Here is a 17,975-nt window from a genome sequence, read left to right as displayed (position 1 = left end):
CGGCTAGGGTCTGGGGGTACCTTTGTATATATATATTGAATACTGTGCGCTTTGCCCCCTCTTTTGGCCTCTCATAGCCCGCATAAGTGTCAATTCATCACCGCTTTTTTAGTGCTATTTGTGTAATTCTTATATACTGGGTGATCCTGTCTTAATTCTCCACCATATATACTCATTTGGATCTGCTTTTTATACATGATGTTGTTTGTAAATAAAATCTATTTTTCTGCACTTTTTTTGTGTGACTAGTGATATTTTGTGTAATGACTATAAAAACATTCTTGGGCATTTAACTCTATTGTTCGTTGTAGGTTTGATTTATATTGTGAGTTGCCCATTGGCTATATCTTTTTGCTTAATGTAGTGATCATTTTTAGGTGTGATACCTTCTGTTGTAATAATAATGTTACTACTTTACCTGATGCCGGGCTGCCATTGAGGTGTTGGCATATTTGCTATTTGACTTTTGTAACCTGTTCCAAAAAATGTCAGATCGTGATTTATTCAACTCCTCTTTGGATGCTACTGAAAGATTATAATTTTAGCTAAGCTTAATGAAAGGGAAAAGTGGGACTGTTGTGGCAATAATACAATTAAAAACCTAATCCTTCAGTTTATTTTGGTTACCATTGTAATTTGACCTATTGAGTGTCATTCTGAGATTTGCACACTAGCGGCAAAACAGCTGAGATGTTCACGTGTATCACAACGTAAATGAATCAGGAACGGGATAGTGGGACAAATATCTGGCCTTGTCACTAGCCAATTTGAGTGCCAAGTACCTTCATTTTTTAACTTGTTTTCTACAGCAGTAATTCAGTTCCAATTTCATATATTCAACGTTTCCACATTATATCGTTTCAGAGTGAGGCTGCAATTTGTTAGTAAGGTGCCACAGACGGAACAAAGATCCCAAGAACATTATTTACTGGCTCCAACACCGGCAAACGGGGAAGTGTCTCAGGCTCCAGGCTCTTGCCCTTGTGACTCTTCCATCCAGGAACATGGTGCATCAACACTATTACAGCTTTCCAAATTTATATGGTGAAACTGGAAGAGAATTTTATTCCGCTCACCTGATCAGGAGATATATCTGTAAGAATTAAGTTCCGAATAAGAAAGTCACCAAGCGGCAGCATCCTTTTCTATCCTTTTTTTGCACCAGTGTACTACAGTGAAACCTTCTGGAAAACGTGGTGGCCGAGGTCCCATCACTGCAAAGTAATGGCAGGACCAGACGTTTGGTCTCATATCAGATACGATATATAAAACAGCCGCTGCCTCTCTCAAAAACAAAAAATTATCTTCAGTCTTAAAAGTTCTGTGACAAGTGCAAATCAGCAACACTGGAAACTAAACATAGCTAAGAGTCTTTAATTTAGTAAGATGGAGGCTTCATCTTCATAGGAATGCCTTCCCTCTGCCACAGACAGCACGTGACTCCCGGCCAGGGTCTCCGCACATGGATGTGGAAGGGCAGTTGCCGTACTGTGCTCTGCAGAGAAGACACAAAAGGCAGCAAGCTTATCAAGTCTATATTCCACACACATGACACTATGAGGCTGGACATCTTCTGAAGGCAGAGAAGCTTTTACACAGTAGACCTAGAACATTAACCCCTTCATGCAGTGGCCAATATCCATTTTTTTCCTCCCCTTCTTCCAAGATCCTTATTTTTCCATCCCCATAGTTGTATGAGGATTGTTCTTTTGAATTACACCATTCATTTTATCATGTGATGCACTGGAAAGCTGGCCAAAAAATTCCAAGTGCATCAAAACTGCAGAAAAAGTGCAATTACACAATTGTTTTTTGGATTTTTTTTTTTAATTTACTACATTCGCTATACGGTAAAACGGACTTGGCAATAAGATTCTACAGATCAGTATGATTATGCAGATATTAAGCAGTTTTTTTTTATTATTTAAGCGGTGGAAATTTTTTTTTTTTTTTTTTTTAATTTGAGCCCCATGGATACGTTTGGGGTAGTCAGGATGTGGACCCACCGGTCACCTGAGTCCCATAGATACATTTGGGAATGCCAGGATTGTGACCCAACGGTCACCTACCTCCATGGAGACGTTCAGATAAGCCAAGATGTCGTAAAGTATAACACAGAAATTATTCATATCTGTGATAAGATATTAACCATTTTATGGTAAATGTATTTGATTCTCATTTGTAGAATACCTGTTATGATAAAGCTGTCGGGATCAGATTTTCTCTTTATATGTCTAGAAGGGAGTGCTGTTGAAGATTCTTGTAGACAAACGCTGTTTTTCACTATGCACAGGAGTTTATTAGGTGTCTTTTATTCATTTTCTAAATAAATGCATGTTTTTTTACGGGAACCTTGTACACCTGTTGCTAATTCACCCTTTTCGGTCTTAGTCAGTTTGTATGCTTCTAAAGACTATATTACTTACTGCTAATGGGATTTTCCAGAACCCATGACAGCATCACCTGAGATGGGATCTGCAAATCAAGGACAGAAAACCTACAGAATAAAATGGCGGAACCTTCCCTCCGCATCAGTTGGGTTACAGAGCAATGAGAGGCGCTTGGTTCCGTCATGGGTTCTGGAAAATCCCATTACCGGTAAGTAATGTAGTCTTTTCTCATCATCCATGACAGAACCACCTGAGAGATTTACAGAAAACTAATCCACCTTAGGGAGGAACATTCACCTGCAGAACATCACAAAAGAAGTGGTGGAGGATAAATTAAGCCTATAATGCTTACAGAATGTAGGAGAGGTCCACATTGCAGCCTTACATATCTGGTCGATAGACACACTCACTCTCTCTGCCCAGGAGGCTGCCATGGCCTGAGTAGAGTGAGCCTTCGGATCCCCTGGACCTGCCCTATCAATTGAGGAATAAGCTAAACTATTGACCTCCCTGATCCACCTGACTAAAATACTTCTCAAAAATGACATACCCTCCCTAAGGCCCTGGAAGGAGACAAGTAATGTCAGACTCTTTCTCCATGGTTCTGTTGCTGCAATATATTTTATCAAACAACTAACATCCAAGGTTAGAAATTTTTCATTCCTAAAATCTTTGGAGTTAGTGCAGAAGGAAGGAAAGATGACCTCTTGACTTTATGGAAGCTAGTAGAAAGTAGACAAGGTAAGCTGGGCCCAGCCTTAGGACAACCCTATCATCCATGACCTATATGAAGAGAGTACTAAGCTTTAAGGCCTGGATATCATGTACTCTATTAGGAGATTTTCGGGCCACCAGATTGACTGTCTTCAAAGGAAGGTTTTCAACTAATGCAGAATCGATCGGCTCATAGGGAAAGTGGGTCAGTGTCTCCAGTACTAGTTTTAAATCACAAGGTGAAATATTTGGGATAACCACTGTTTTTAATCCTAGATCCTTGTATTCTTGGATTAAAGACGAAATCCTTAAAGGGAACCTATCAGCAGGATTATGCAGCGTAACCTACAGACACTGTCAGGTCAGTGCCATTATACTGATTATAATGATACCTTGGGTTGACTAAATCCATCTTGTGGTTGTTGTTTAATCTTTATTTTCAGTTAATGATATGCTCCTGCTCCGGGGCTGCCTGTGGGGTGGGTCTTCATGTGGAGCTCTGCTTAGCTATTCATATGTATGGCTTCTGACAGGTCCCTCATCCCTCACTGAACTGCCCCCTAATTTACATAATGAATAATACATATAACTTGTTAAAAAAAAAAAACCTTCTGCAGGCAGGTCAGTGCGGAATTATAATGGCAGGTCAGTTTTAGCATATAGTAAAAAAAACAAAAAACAAACAACAACTGTGGGATTGCACTTTTTTGCGAATTTAACCACACTTGGAATTGTTTTCCCGTTTTCGAGCACACAACATGATAAAACCAATGGTGCTGTTCAAAAGTACAACTTGTGCCGCAAAAAACAAGCCCTTACATGGCCATTTTGACCAAAAAATAAAAAAAAGCATGGCTCTGGGAAGAAGGTGAGTAAAAAATGAAAATGCAAAACCAAAAATACCTCTGGTTGTTAAGGGGTTAAAGGCTTAGGAAGCCTTTGCAGGTGTTTTTTGTTAATTATTCTAATTTCTGAGATAATGACTTTTGGGTTTTCATTGGCTGTAAGCCATAATCATCATCATTAACAGAAATAAATACTTGAAATAGATCACTCTGTTTGTAATGACTATATATGTATTTTTGTATTGAAGAAAAGAAATTAACTTTTTGATGATATTCTAATTTTGTGAGATGCACCTGTATCATTTCTTCTTTGTTCCATACTTAAAACCCTCTATCCCAGGATGTCTTCTAATAATACAAGCAATCGGTTCTACTGCAAGCGCAAAGAGAAGCGGCGATAGCGGACAGCCTTGTCAAGTCTCCCTGAAAAGCTCAAATCACTGACATTCCCCCATTAGCCTTTGAGGATTCATATAGCATCTTAATCCATTTAATGAAATTAATACCGAATCCCATCTCCCCCAGCATCGCCCACAAATACACCCACTCCACTCCACAATATCGTACACCCTAGCGGCATCAAGGGAGTCAAAAGATTTAGTGTACTTGTGCCGGTTGCAGGTTTAAAAATACCCTTTGCAGGTTAATGGCAGTTGATTTACAAGTCATGAACCCGGCCTGATCAGAGTGGATAACTGAGGAGATGGCCAAATTCAACCGAGCAGCCATAATTTTTGGTAGAATCTTGATGTTGTATGTCACCAACAATACAGGCCTATATGAATCGGAGATTTTTCTTCTTCCCCTCTTTTGGAATCACTACGATTGTTGCTTCCCATAGAGTCCAGCAGGCTGCTTGACGTGAATGTATTGTTACTCATATCTAGGTATTTTTGCCCCAGCGCTTCCTAAAAACACTTAAAGAGTTCTATAGGCAGGCCATCTGACCCTTGGGGCCTTATCATTAGGCTTTTTTCCCAACGCCTTCTGCACTTCTTCCAAAGAAATTGGACTCTAGAGCTTCCCTATCCTTGTCCTGCAGAACCGGTAGACCCACCCCACCCAGATAGTCCAATAGCTCCTCTTGTGAATAATTGACTCGAGATGAGTACAGCCTAGAGAAAAATCCCTGTAATACTTCTATTTCCCCCCGTTTGGGTTTTAACATTTCCCTCATTGTCAGTTAAGCTATATATGTGGGAGTTTTCTTTTTGCGCTTTAGCTAACAGACGACCGGTTGTCGCTCCTTCCTCATAGTACTGCGGCTTTAAAAACATGTTTGTTGTCCGCCTGCTCCAGCTGGAAGGACCGTGGCAGCTTTTGAGCATGCTTCCAAGGTCTCAGGGCATTTGTTTAGAATATACAATTGCTCCGTCTCCCTGACTGCATATTCCAATTCTATACCCCTTTTCTGCGAATTGTCTTTAACTGTCTTAATTTCTCTAATAACTACTCCCCTTGGAAAAGCCTTTACAGCATACATTATTTGGAGACAACCCCTCGTTAATCTTAAAAAACTCCACCAATTGTCCTCACAATTAATTTCAACCAGAAAGGATTAATTTTTCACTCAACGGGTTGTCAAATCCCCATGAGATCTGCCAGGATCTGGAATATAGGAGGGGAATAGTCCGACAAGGATCTTGGAGCATACTCAATATCAAACAGATGGGACCATCAATGAATTTCACCATACCATGTCTATTCTTGAAAGAGATTGGCATGACGCTGACGCGCAAGACTATATCCGTGCCGATTAATTCTTCCACCTCCACACATCTATCCACCCCAGTTCAGCATCGAAATGTCCCCCTCCGGAATCTTATCCCCATGTGGATTACAAATGTTATTAAAATCGCCTATAGTTGTTAGTGGTAGTTTTGGCCACCGAGACATCTGAAAAGGGAAGAGGAATATATACCACTACAATAATACATTCGAAGCTTGCCATGTTAGAGCGCACCCCCACAAATCTTCCATCCTTATCTTCAAAAATGTCAATATATGGAAAGGGGATTTTCCTGTGAAATAGAAGGCTAACTCCCCGTGAGTAGAGTTGAGCGATACCGTCCGATACTTCAAAGTATCGTATCGGATGGTATAGGCCGATCTTTAAAAAAAGTATCGGTATCGCCGATTCCGATACCGGAAGTCCCATTCAAGTCTATGGGACTTCCGGTATCGGAATAAGAAAAACCCTTTCCTGCCCTTGTACAGCCTCTCTGGGGTCTGTACGGGCCTTTCGGGGGGCTGTGCCGGCCTGCCAGGGGGTCTGTGCAGGCTCCGGTGGTCTGTGCCGGCCTGCCGGGGGGCTGTGCCGGCCTGCCGGGGGGCTGTGCCGGCCTGCCGGGGGGCTGTGCAGGCTCCGGGGGGCTGTGCCGGCCTGCCGGGGGGCTGTGCCGGCCTGCCGGGGGGCTGTGCAGGCTCCGGGGGTCTGTGCAGGCATCGTCCGATGGGACTACAAGTCCCATCGGGCGATGCCTGCTACCATGACAGTGATTGACACATTAGCCAATGATGGGACAGTAGTAGTCCCATCATCCGGCTAATGTGTTAAATGTAAAAAAAAAAAAAAATTACATGCTACATACATACAACATGCATACTACATACATGCTACATTCATACTACATACTACATACATGCTACATTCATACTACATGCAACATACATACTACATATATACTACATGCATGCTACATACATACTGCATGCTACATACATACCACATATATACTACATACATACTACATGCATGCTACATGCATGCTACATGCTACATACATGCTACATACATAACACATATATACTACATGCATGCTACATACATACTACATGCTACATACTACATATATACTACATACATACTACATATATACTACATGCATGCTACATACATACTGCATGCTACATGCATGCTACATACATACTACATGCTACATACATACTACATATATACTACATACATACTACATACATACTACATGCATGCTACATGCATGCTACATGCATACTACATACATACTACATGCTACATACATACCACATATATACTACATACATACAATACATTCATACATAGACATACAGTACATATAACATAGAGTAACATACTTACCAATACTTGTCACATTGTTCCCCGAAGCCATTGTCTTTCCGGAATAAATATTAACATAACAAACCACAAAAATACTCACCCACGATCCGAAGCAGTCCACGAGTGTGTCCCACGACGATCTTGGGTAGAGAACTGCAGCATCAGCTGTTGCTGCCGTTCTCTACGGGCTGCAGGAATCCAATGACGGAAGGTAGGTATCCTTCCGCACTGTATTCCTCCGCCACTTAAAAAAAAAAAAGTCCCTAGTCTCACTTTATGCCATTGCTGTGTGGGAAATTCCCACACAGCAATGGCATAAAGTGAGACTAGGGACTTTTTTTTTTTTTAAGTGGCGGAGGAATACAGTGCGGAAGGATACCTACCTTCCGTCATTGGATTCCTGCAGCCCGTAGAGAACGGCAGCATCATCTGATGCTGCAGTTCTCTACCCAAGATCGTCGTGGGACACACTCGTGGACTGCTTCGGATCGTGGGTGAGTATTTTTGTGGTTTGTTATGTTAATATTTATTCCGGAAAGACAATGGCTTCGGGGAACAATGTGACAAGTATTGGTAAGTATGTTACTCTATGTTATATGTACTGTATGTCTATGTATGTATTGTATGAATGTATTGTATGTATGTAGTATATATGTGGTATGTATGTAGCATGTAGTATGTATGTAGTATGTATGTAGCATGCATGTAGCATGTAGTATGTATGTAGCATGTAGTATGTATGTAGCATGTATGTAGTATGTATGTGGTATGTATGTAGCATGTAGTATGTATGTAGCATGCATGTAGTATATATGTAGTATGTATGTAGCATGTAGTATGTATGTAGTATGTATGTGGTATGTATGTAGCATGTAGTATGTATGTAGCATGCATGTAGTATATATGTAGTATGTATGTAGTATGTATGTGGTATGTATGTAGCATGTAGTATGTATGTAGCATGCATGTAGTATATATGTAGTATGTATGTACGTGGTATGTATGTAGCATGTAGTATGTATGTAGCATGCATGTAGCATGCATGTAGTATGTATGTAGCATGCATGTAGTATGTATGTAGTATGTATGTAGTATGTATGTAGCATGCAGTATGTATGTAGCATGTATGTAGTATGTATGTAGTATATATGTAGTATGTATGTAGCATGTAGTATGTATGTAGCATGCATGTAGTATATATGTAGTATGTATGTAGCATGCATGTAGTATGTATGTAGCATGCAGTATGTATGTAGCATGTATGTAGTATGTATGTAGTATATATGTAGTATGTATGTAGCATGCATGTAGTATGTATGTAGCATGTAGTATGTATGTAGCATGCATGTAGTATGTATGTAGCATGTATGTAGTATGTATGTAGTATATATGTAGTATGTATGTAGTATATATGTAGTATGTATGTAGCATGTAGTATGTATGTAGCATGCATGTAGTATGTATGTAGTATTTTTTTTTTTTTTTTTTAACATTTAACACATTAGCCGGATGATGGGACTACTACTGTCCCATCATTGGCTAATGTGTCAATCACTGTCTTGGTAGCAGGCATCGCCCGATGGGACTTGTAGTCCCATCGGACGATGCTTGCACAGACCCCCGGACATCAGCACAGCCCCCCGGCAGGCCGGCACAGCCCCCCGGCAGGCCGGTACAGACCCCCACAGGGTGCACAGACCACCGGCAGGCCGGCACAGCCCCCCGGCAGGCCGGCAGAGACCCCGGGCAGTCCACACAGCCCCCCGGCAGGCCGGCACAGCCCCCCGGCAGGCCGGCAGAGACCCCCGGAAGGCCCGAAATGACGGCGCATCATGATGCGCACACACCGCGCATCATGATGACGTCAGGCCGTCAATCAACTGAACTTCCGATTCCGATGCCGAATTCCGATATTGAAAAAATATCGGAAGTCGGTATCGGAATTCCGATACAGCAAGTATCGGCCGATACCCGATACTTGCGGTATCGGAATGCTCAACACTACCCGTGAGTCATTAGAGAAACCGAGTGAAATCAAAACACAATCCATGCTCTTTTCATCAAACTAATGGACTCAGCCACCATTTGCATTTGTTGCAGACCTACAAGCATGGTAACCACAGCATCTTGCAGCGGCATGCTATTCCATCCGGTTTGCGTTTAGTTGGACCATCATTTATTTTTCAACAGGACAATGACCCCAAACACACCTCCAGGCTGTGTAAGGGCTATTTAACCAAGGAGAGTGATGGGGTGCTACGCCAGATGACCTGGCCTCCACAGTCACCAGAACTGAACCCAATCGAGATGGTTTGGGGTGAGCTGGACCGCAGAGTGAAGGAAAAAGGGCCAACAAGTGCTAAGCATCTCTGGGAACTCCTTCAAGACTGTTGGAAAACCATTTCCGGTGACTACCTCTTGAAGCTCATCAAGAGAATGCCAAGAGTGTGCAAAGCAGTAATCAAAGCAAAAGGTGGCTACTTTGAAGAACCTAGAATAGAAGACATTTTCAGTTGTTTCACACTTTTTTGTTAATTATATAATTCCACATGTGTTAATTCATAGTTTTGATGCCATCAGAGTGAATCTCCAATTTTCATAGCCATGAAAATAAAGAAAACTCTTTGAATGAGAAGGGGTGTCCAAACTTTTGGTCTGTACTGTACACATCACAAAATTCATAGGTTTCCGTATTTTAGTGATAACCAGATAATGACAGCAGCATATACCTATAAGCAGATCTTACAATAAAGCTATGGAATTTGTAAGACAGTGACCGGCATTGTTGTAAATGGCTGGTATGTGTCGCAGAGGGGGAGGTCCTCTGTGCTATAAGCCAGAAATGTTGCTCTGGGACCTGTAGTTCTACGAGCTTTTGTTTTTGATTATATGGGGGGCTTACAGGGTTACCCGGAAAACTGGGTGGGCCTGGCTAACCCACACACACACCTCCTACGTTACAGCTACATAATGTGACCGTGGCTTGGGTCACATGGTATAGGTTGTAAGGTTCTGCCAGAGGTCAGGCCTGTGTGGTGGAAGGTCCTATGAGTGGATGGACGTCCTGAAGAGCACATGGTGAGGCCGTGTACCTGGAAGGTCTCTCTGTTGGAAGGTCCTGTGAGTGGACCGGATTCCTGAATAGCACATGAAGAGACCATGTACTCGCAGAGTCTGTGACGGCACTGCGTTTGGGAAGCTACCGTCCTTCTGAGGGTCTGGCCTGTCGGGTTTGGCCTGTGGAACAAGTCAGCGTGTGGAGCGGGGCTCCAGAACAGTGCTCCCTGTTAGGCAGCTTCCTCGGGAACCTAGGACTGACAAGAAGTCAGCAAGTGGAGCAGGAGCTCCTGTAAGGTAACTCCAGACAAGGGGGTGATAGTAAGGGCAGACAAGTATCTGCCATTGGAACAGACTGTTGGTGCTTGTTATGTTCCGTGGAAGTTAATGTACTGTGCGGTCACCCATGGTAACTGGACGAAGTGAGGTCCAGCTTGTTTAGAGACTGCAATCTAATGCTGTGTACCATGGAGTAAAGTTGTGAGAGACATTGGCACGGCGTGCAGTCACTCACGGTAACTGGACAAAGAAAAGTCCGGAGTGTATAGTGACTGAGTTAAAGTTGTGAATTATGAAGTGCTATGGTCTATATGTTAGGTCTGTGATATATAACATGGCTTAGAGTGGTTTATGAGTGTATAATAAACGGCATGGACTGTTTGAGTGAAAAAAAAAGTTCCTGTGTGCCTTTATCCCGCAGCCAAGCGAGTGTCCCCCAACACACGCAGTAAGTGCTGCCTTACAAATTACATAATATATATAAAAGCAAAAAAGTGTACTGTGCAAATATTACAACATATCCAAATCATACCGCTTGTGTATAGATATTATTTTAGACAAAATCACAGTTGATGACAGAAAATGTAATCTAATTTAAAGTGCTAACAATAGTGCAATTATATGAATATCTTGAGAGATTCATTTATTTCTGAAAAAGCGAATTGGCGAAACACACCGATAAGGGGTGTAGTGGTATTTATGGTTTTCTCTAAAACCCATAGATGTTTGTTATTTAGGTTTTCATGTGAAGTTCCTAGTAAGTTATATTGATTTACTACCACCTATTTGATTATTTTTCATCATTGAGATGCTATCCATTAGTCTATATCCTTCCTGACCACCAGGTGGAGACAGCGTTCTATGTAGATAGCCACTTATTTCTATGTCCTAGAGCTTATTTATGGATATACTGTTTATATAGCTTAATTGTTGGATACAGCGTTTCCTTATGAAATACTAGGAACCCATGACACCATAACAATATTGTTGATTAATGTTAAACCATATTGTGACTACCACTATAATCTCTGTTCATATCCTCTATTTTATCCTGTTTTTTTTGCATACAATAAAGGCTTATGCCCTACCTGATAGGATACTCCAAGCTAACCATTCTCTCTCCTTTCGGAATGCGACCACTGAGAAAACTCACATGGCATGAACTGAGCCCAACTGTATATAATAATTCCCCCTCTCCCAAGAATAATAACTGTAGAGCGAGCCGGGAACCCAGCCAGTCAGCCCCGCAACATTAGAAAACCAGACATGAAACACTTCTTATACACACGTGTACATGAAATAAACCACCGACACCTGATAAAATAATCATCATAAAGCTACGCCCCTCCATCTCCTCTCCTGCTGCATCTGAGGCTCGCGTATGTCCAGCTATCTCAAAGAAACTCCTGGATTTTCAAATAAATGTAGTGGAACCCAGCATGACAACTCTCAACCTGGCAGGGTAAAACATGGAGAAACGCAGACCCAGTGCACGCAGTCTTTTAATGTCAAGGAACATGGACCTCTTGCACTGTACTTCCACTGAAAAACCCGGAAAAAAACAAGACCTTTTGGCCTCCAAGAGTAATATTTGGCAGATGAAAGGTCTCCAAGAGTAATATCTGGCAGATAACGTGCCTTCCTCAGAATTGGGTCCAGGTCTTGTAGAGACTCTGTGAGCTCTCTCCACTGCATACAATGGGGAGAGAGACTCTTTTCCGAATATCTCCAATAGCCACTTTTTGATAAACCAGTCAGGATCCTTTCCATCTACTTTTTTCGGCAACGCCGACCAGCCAGACATTGTTGCATCTTTGGCGGTTTTCCAGGTCGACCACCTTGGCTAGGAGAGCTAAAACCACCAGGGAACGATTTTGAATGTCGCTGCGGATGGGAGGTGGTATGGGGGTGGGGGGAAAGCATCCTCTAGCAGCCCCACTCTCCCCTCAACTGCCGAAGCACGTTCCGCCAGTTTTTGGACATCATGCCGGATAATGTCAATAGTTTCTTGAATGTGGCCTACATAACTTGTCAATGAGACCAGATTGCTGTTATTTTTGGCTACAACATTAAATAAATCCAGAAGGGAGGGGGATCACCCAAGGGGTATTTCACCGGGATTAGCGTCCTTTCCCTTGGGCGATATTCCCACATTTGAAGATATTGAAACAGATCGGTCAGCATCAGGGTATCATCATCCTCTCCTCCTTTCACCACTAGGGCTGAATAGCATGATCCTGTTGACATTATATTTACCATCACCAGCTTTGTTCAAGATGTCATCAAGAGCGGGTCCAAACTGATTCTTCCCTTCACATGGAATGGCACACAATCTGGAGTTCGATTGCATAACCCCCGGCCAACTTTCAAACCACAGAACTCTTTAAGGCTATGTGCCCACGTAGCGTTTAAATCCGGACACTGAAAACCTGACTCCTTCCCAGAAATCGCGCGTTTTTTTTCCGCGTGATTTTACCGTGATTCTGTTCGCGATTTTCGTGTGCGATATTCAAGCACTTTCCAAGCGATTTGAAGCATCGCTTGGAAAGTGATTGACAGGTTGGTCACACTCGTCAAACATAGTGTTTGACAAGTGTGACCAGCTTTTTACTATTGAGGCCGCCTATGCGGCATCAATAGTAAAAGATAGAATGTAAAAAATATTTAAAAAATCGGGGTATATTTACCTTCTGACGTCCCGCGCTGCATTCCCGGGCCTCAGCGTTCGCAGTAATTCCTTGCGAGACCTGTGATGACGTTGGTCTCGCGTTGCTATAGCGATCTCACGAGACCGCTAGAGTAATGCAAGACTACGTCATCACAGGACCTTGCCGCAAGGCATTACTGAGAACGCTGAGGCCCGGGAATGCAGCGCGGGACGTCAGAAGGTAAATATACCCCGATTTTTTATTTTTTATTCTTTTTTTTACAGGGGTATGGTACCCAGGGCCTGGAGGACAGTCTCCTCTCCTCCACACCATGGGTACCAAACGCACATGAGACGCTTAACTTCGCGCATGGTGGGCATAGCCACATGCGGGAAGTAAGCGATTCTCATGCATTCCTATGGGTGCGGAATCGCGGCAATTCTTTGCAATTCCACACAAAAGAATGAGCATGCTGCGATTTTTTCCGCGATGCGATTCCGCCGCGGAAAAAAGCACAGCATTAGCACAGCATGTGCGGAATGCCATAGGAATGCATGGGGGGCGTTCTGTACAAGATTTTTAAACTTTTTCGCGCCGAAAATCGCGGCAAAAACGCTTAAAAATCGCATCGTGGGCACACAGCCTAAAGCTGCATTTGAGAGAACTGCCAATCTTGCCGCCAAGCTCGCAGAATCTGCCGATGCATCTGCCAGGAATGCCGCTGCCTCATCCATAAAAGGAATATATGCCAAGATATCTTCCATTGCGGCATTATTCCTTTACTGACTCTCAAATTAATTAAGCCAAACTTTCATGGACCTGGCTGTAGATGTTGCTGCTAGGGGTGGAACGGTGGTTCAGTGATTAGCACTGCAGCCTTGCAGCGCTGGGGTCCTGGGTTCAAATCCCACCAAGGACATCATCTGCAAGGAGTTTGTATGTTCTCCCCGTGTTTGCGTGGGTTTCCTCCCACATTCCAAAGACCTACTGATAGGGAATTTAGATTGTGAGCCCCATAGGGGACATAGCCAATAATGTCTGTACAGCGCTGTGGAATTAATGGCGCTATATAAATGAGTAAAATAAATAAATAGGCTCTATTGCTCCCGCCGAGGATTCCCAGGTATTTTTGAGGTAGTTACGTGCAGTTTTATATTTTAACGGGTCCTTAATCTTCAACTGGAAATAATTTTTTTTTTTTAATGATTTAGCCAATGCTACATCTATCTTTGGCGCTTTATCCCATAGGGCTGCCTGCCTCCTGTTCTTCAAAGGGCATTTACGTTTTAATAACGAGGGCAGCAAACCTTTCCTCTCAAGCCTTTCTAATTCCTTGTTAATGTGTGCCAGAATTTTATTATTTACCAGAAAGGTTTTCCATTTCTTCTGCTCTAACCTTCCAAACATAATATCCTGAATTGATCTATGTGCTTTTGATTCTTTAATGCCAATGGTGGACCTAAAAACCTAGCCATCTTCTATGGGGAGGAACGGCCAAACCCCTTCACCTCTATCTGAGCAGGAAGAGGTAGAGGTATCTGAGGACATACATTCTCTCCTGACTTGTCCACCTTTTCAGAATCAGATGATAACATGTTTAATTTTTTTTCCCTTCTTTTGTTTCTCACTTTGTTGGAAGTCTTAATGGAATTCTTTACTTCTATTCCAGGTCAAAATTAGGGTTTTTTTTCACACATGGTCTTTTCTATGCAAGCCTAACAGTTTTTTCTGTTATGAGCAGAACTATTACTCTCTACACAGTGCACATTCCTTATGCTTGGATATTGCAATGCATTTCGTACATCTCTTCTAACAAACAAGCAATAAGAAAAAACAACCTGTTGTTACCAAGTGAACGTACATGAAGTTCACTTACCACAGAGTTGAAAATGAAGGTACCGGATTCGGACGTGGGATTTGGCCCATCTGAATGATCTCCTCTGGAGGCTGTCTGTATGTCAGCCAGCAGCATTGCCTAATAAGTTCTGCTGGATGGAGCTACTGGCCCCTCTGGATCTGTCAGTTGGAACCCCACCGCTGTGTGGACATTGCTGCTGCTTTGACTTTGAGTGTTTCTGGACCTGCAGATGCTCATGCTTCATGTCATTACTGAGGAGTAGTACCAGTCACGGCTCTTCTGGCGTCTTAAACTGCATTTAAATACTCGCCCAACACAGACAGCACCTCCTTGCCAAAGATCGCTCCCTTCCCCAGAAGTGCTTCAGTACTTATGGGTCAATTTATCACCGTTGCGCTTGTTATCAGCAAGCGCCCTTACAGCGTGCCTTCAGCATGCACAGATCCTAGGGCAATGCGGCTGGCAGACATACAGACATGCTGTCTCTGCTCGCACTCCATCCAAGCTCCCACTGAACCCGCTGTGGCGCTTCTAGGTCCTGCATGCCAGCTCAGCAGACTACGCCATCCCAAGTGAATGGGCAGGACCTGGGTAAGGGGATCTTCTCTCTTCGTTCAGTCACTGGACACTGTTTGTGTAGATATCCCATCAAGGACAGAAAACCAACTGATGGGGAGGAGAGGTGCCGTTTGTTTTGTAGATTTCCTGTCCTTATGTTCCACTCTCTTGTGGTGCTGTCATGGGTGATAGAAAAAGGGAGACAGGATCTTCTACCCAATAGGCCAACTAGGTATTTGGTGCACTCTTGGCATGGTCCATCTGGGAAGTGCACATTCCTCGTACCGCCTTTACAAACCTTGCCATCTCACTCAGCTTTGACTGAGAGCGTAAACTTCACAGCATATTTTACTGCAGATGGCATTCACCCCTGTGAATTACTATATGAAAGGTATGGTGTCCCTAGGGGTCAAGTTCCCTTCTTGGTGAAGTGGTTAGTTTAAAGTATGTTTTGTGGCTGACAGAATGATAGGAATGTCAGAAGTGGAAAGAGTATACAAGCCACTCACCTGCCCTCCGCGATGGGTGATGTTTCTTAATGTGAGCATTTCTGCTCCCGCTTTGGGAAAAGGTTTTGCTGCACACGGGACACTGATGTGACTTCACACCTGAGAAACAGTATGTAGCGTCAGTCGTGAACAAGGACCCTGCTGGAGGCCCTCCATGGCACATTATTACCTGAATGAACCACCAGGTGTTTTCTAAGACTGGAATATTCGGCAAAGCTTCTGCCACATCCCTCCTCATCACACAGAAAGGGTTTCTCTCCTGCCAGAAGCAGAGTCATGAGTCCCGAACAACCACAGCAGAACGTAAAGACAGGGCAGCTCTCACCAGTATGGACCCGCAGATGGTTCTTCAGATTTCCGGCTGTAGTAAACTGCTTCTGGCATCCAGGTTCAGGGCAAAGGAAGGGGCGTTCTCCATTATGTGTGCGCATGTGAACTTTCAACCTCTGCAGAACATAAAAGCTTTTCCCACAACCATCCGCAGGACACGTGAAGGAACGTTCATTTCTGGAAGACAGTTGTATGGTTAAGTTTCACTTTTCGGAAAGCTTTGATTTTACACTTATGCAAGAGAAAACATCAGAAAGTGACTACTCGGCCCCCAGCTGACAACATGCAGGCTGTGGATCATTACGTCAGATTCGGCTACAGAGACCATATAACCAGCACTAGGCGCCCGATTCTACAAGTAAATTCTGCTCGCTAGACAATACTCTACAGATTCATGCCATACCACCACCTGGAGAAGACACTGAAGTCTCCTGCACCATCTACATGCTGCTGGCAGGCACTTACATGTGAGTTTTCAGGTGATATCTCAGGTGTGTTGGACGTACAAAGGATCGCTCACAACTGTGGAAGGTGCAGCGGAGGCGTTTTTCCGGGTGTGTAGCTCCAGTATCACAAGCGCTGTTCGTGGACGCATCGGCTGAAAACAATACACAATGTTCTGGAAAACCGTTTCATTCTCACATCAAGATCTTCAAGTGGCATATACTGCACAGCCGTCTGTTTGTCCCAAGACTGGTGACACATGCATCTCATTCATCTCCCACCAAGCAGCGTCTTTTCCCATCTCGATACACAGTCAGCTGTTCTAACAGCTGGACATCCTCTTGGCTAGTAACACACTGTACAATGCAACTGGACATCCCCATCCCTGGGCTAGTCACACACTGTACAATGCACAGGGACGCCGAGGTACCAGCAGGCACTTTCTGGGGCAACGCTTACCATTGCTGATGGACTTTGCATGTTTTGCCAGCTGAGCCCGGGTGGCAGCAATTAGACTGTCATGAGCCAACTCCTGAACTCGCAGAAACCATGGCGTACTGCTGTCTGTGCAGTCACTGGGCAGGAAGTCATTCCCAGAATCTTCAGCTTCATCCTGAACAAAAACCATGTGATCAGATGGAGATCCCAGTCCTGGAAAACATAAGTGCCATGGACCTCAGCAGTGCTGCAATATGTTGTACTGAGCATCCTATAGCAACACAGCAGGCATAGCTGAGAGAAAGAGAAGAACGGTGCGGAGGAGACTATGTGGGCACTACGAGGGTCTACAATGTTGGATGAAGGGAGGACCATGACAGTGGATGATAATAGTTCAGTGCTTCATGGACACAGAAAATGCACAAGGAGCAGAGCAATAATTCCAATCTACATCAGAGCAAAGCAGTGATGCAGGGGATGGCTAAGTACACGGTGCCGATACTGCAGTAGTGCATGCGATTATGACGGGGGGACCAATAAGAATGGATTAAATACACCAGGCAACTAGAGGCTTTGAAAGAGAGGGGTGAGAAAAAAAAAAAAAAAAAAAAAAAAAAACACAGGAAGGCTCTCTATTCACTTCTGTGGAAGCAGTGAAATGTGCCGAGTGCATGCACAACCACCTCTCTGTTCTATTAGCTTCACAAGTGGCCCCAAAGTGTGGCTCCTCAGAAGATCCTCCAGACCTGATAATTTCAAGTAAAGGGACTCTGGTAGTGAACGTGGGGAACACATTCCAACCCCCTAC

At 43.5% G+C, this 17,975-nt stretch overlaps 1 protein-coding gene across 3 annotated transcripts in view; it reads right to left on the bottom strand.

Annotated features, from left to right (window-relative positions):
• Positions 1–598: 598 nt before the first annotated feature.
• The window catches only part of ZNF410 (zinc finger protein 410), a 42,135-nt gene continuing 24,758 nt past the window's right edge, over positions 599–17,975 (bottom strand). For 2 of the 3 annotated variants that reach the window (XM_073586657.1, XM_073586663.1), the window contains exons 11-15: positions 17,189–17,380; positions 16,751–16,883; positions 16,125–16,462; positions 15,956–16,054; positions 599–1,495 (exon numbers count right to left, since the gene is read on the bottom strand). In XM_073586657.1, the coding sequence (XP_073442758.1) occupies positions 1,374–1,495; positions 15,956–16,054; positions 16,125–16,462; positions 16,751–16,883; positions 17,189–17,380 (884 nt within the window). In that variant the 3' untranslated portion in view covers positions 599–1,373. The remainder of the gene's footprint in view (positions 1,496–15,955; positions 16,055–16,124; positions 16,463–16,750; positions 16,884–17,188; positions 17,381–17,975) is intronic. The other variant, XM_073586668.1, reaches the window with a different exon arrangement.

The sequence above is a fragment of the Dendrobates tinctorius genome, unplaced genomic scaffold, assembly GCF_039654945.1.
Source record: "Dendrobates tinctorius isolate UK_male_01 unplaced genomic scaffold, ASM3965494v1 ptg000010l, whole genome shotgun sequence".
Lineage (NCBI taxonomy): Eukaryota > Metazoa > Chordata > Amphibia > Anura > Dendrobatidae > Dendrobates > Dendrobates tinctorius.
The sequence above is the reverse complement of the archived record's forward strand: the minus strand, read 5'-3'. Positions and strand labels throughout refer to the sequence as shown.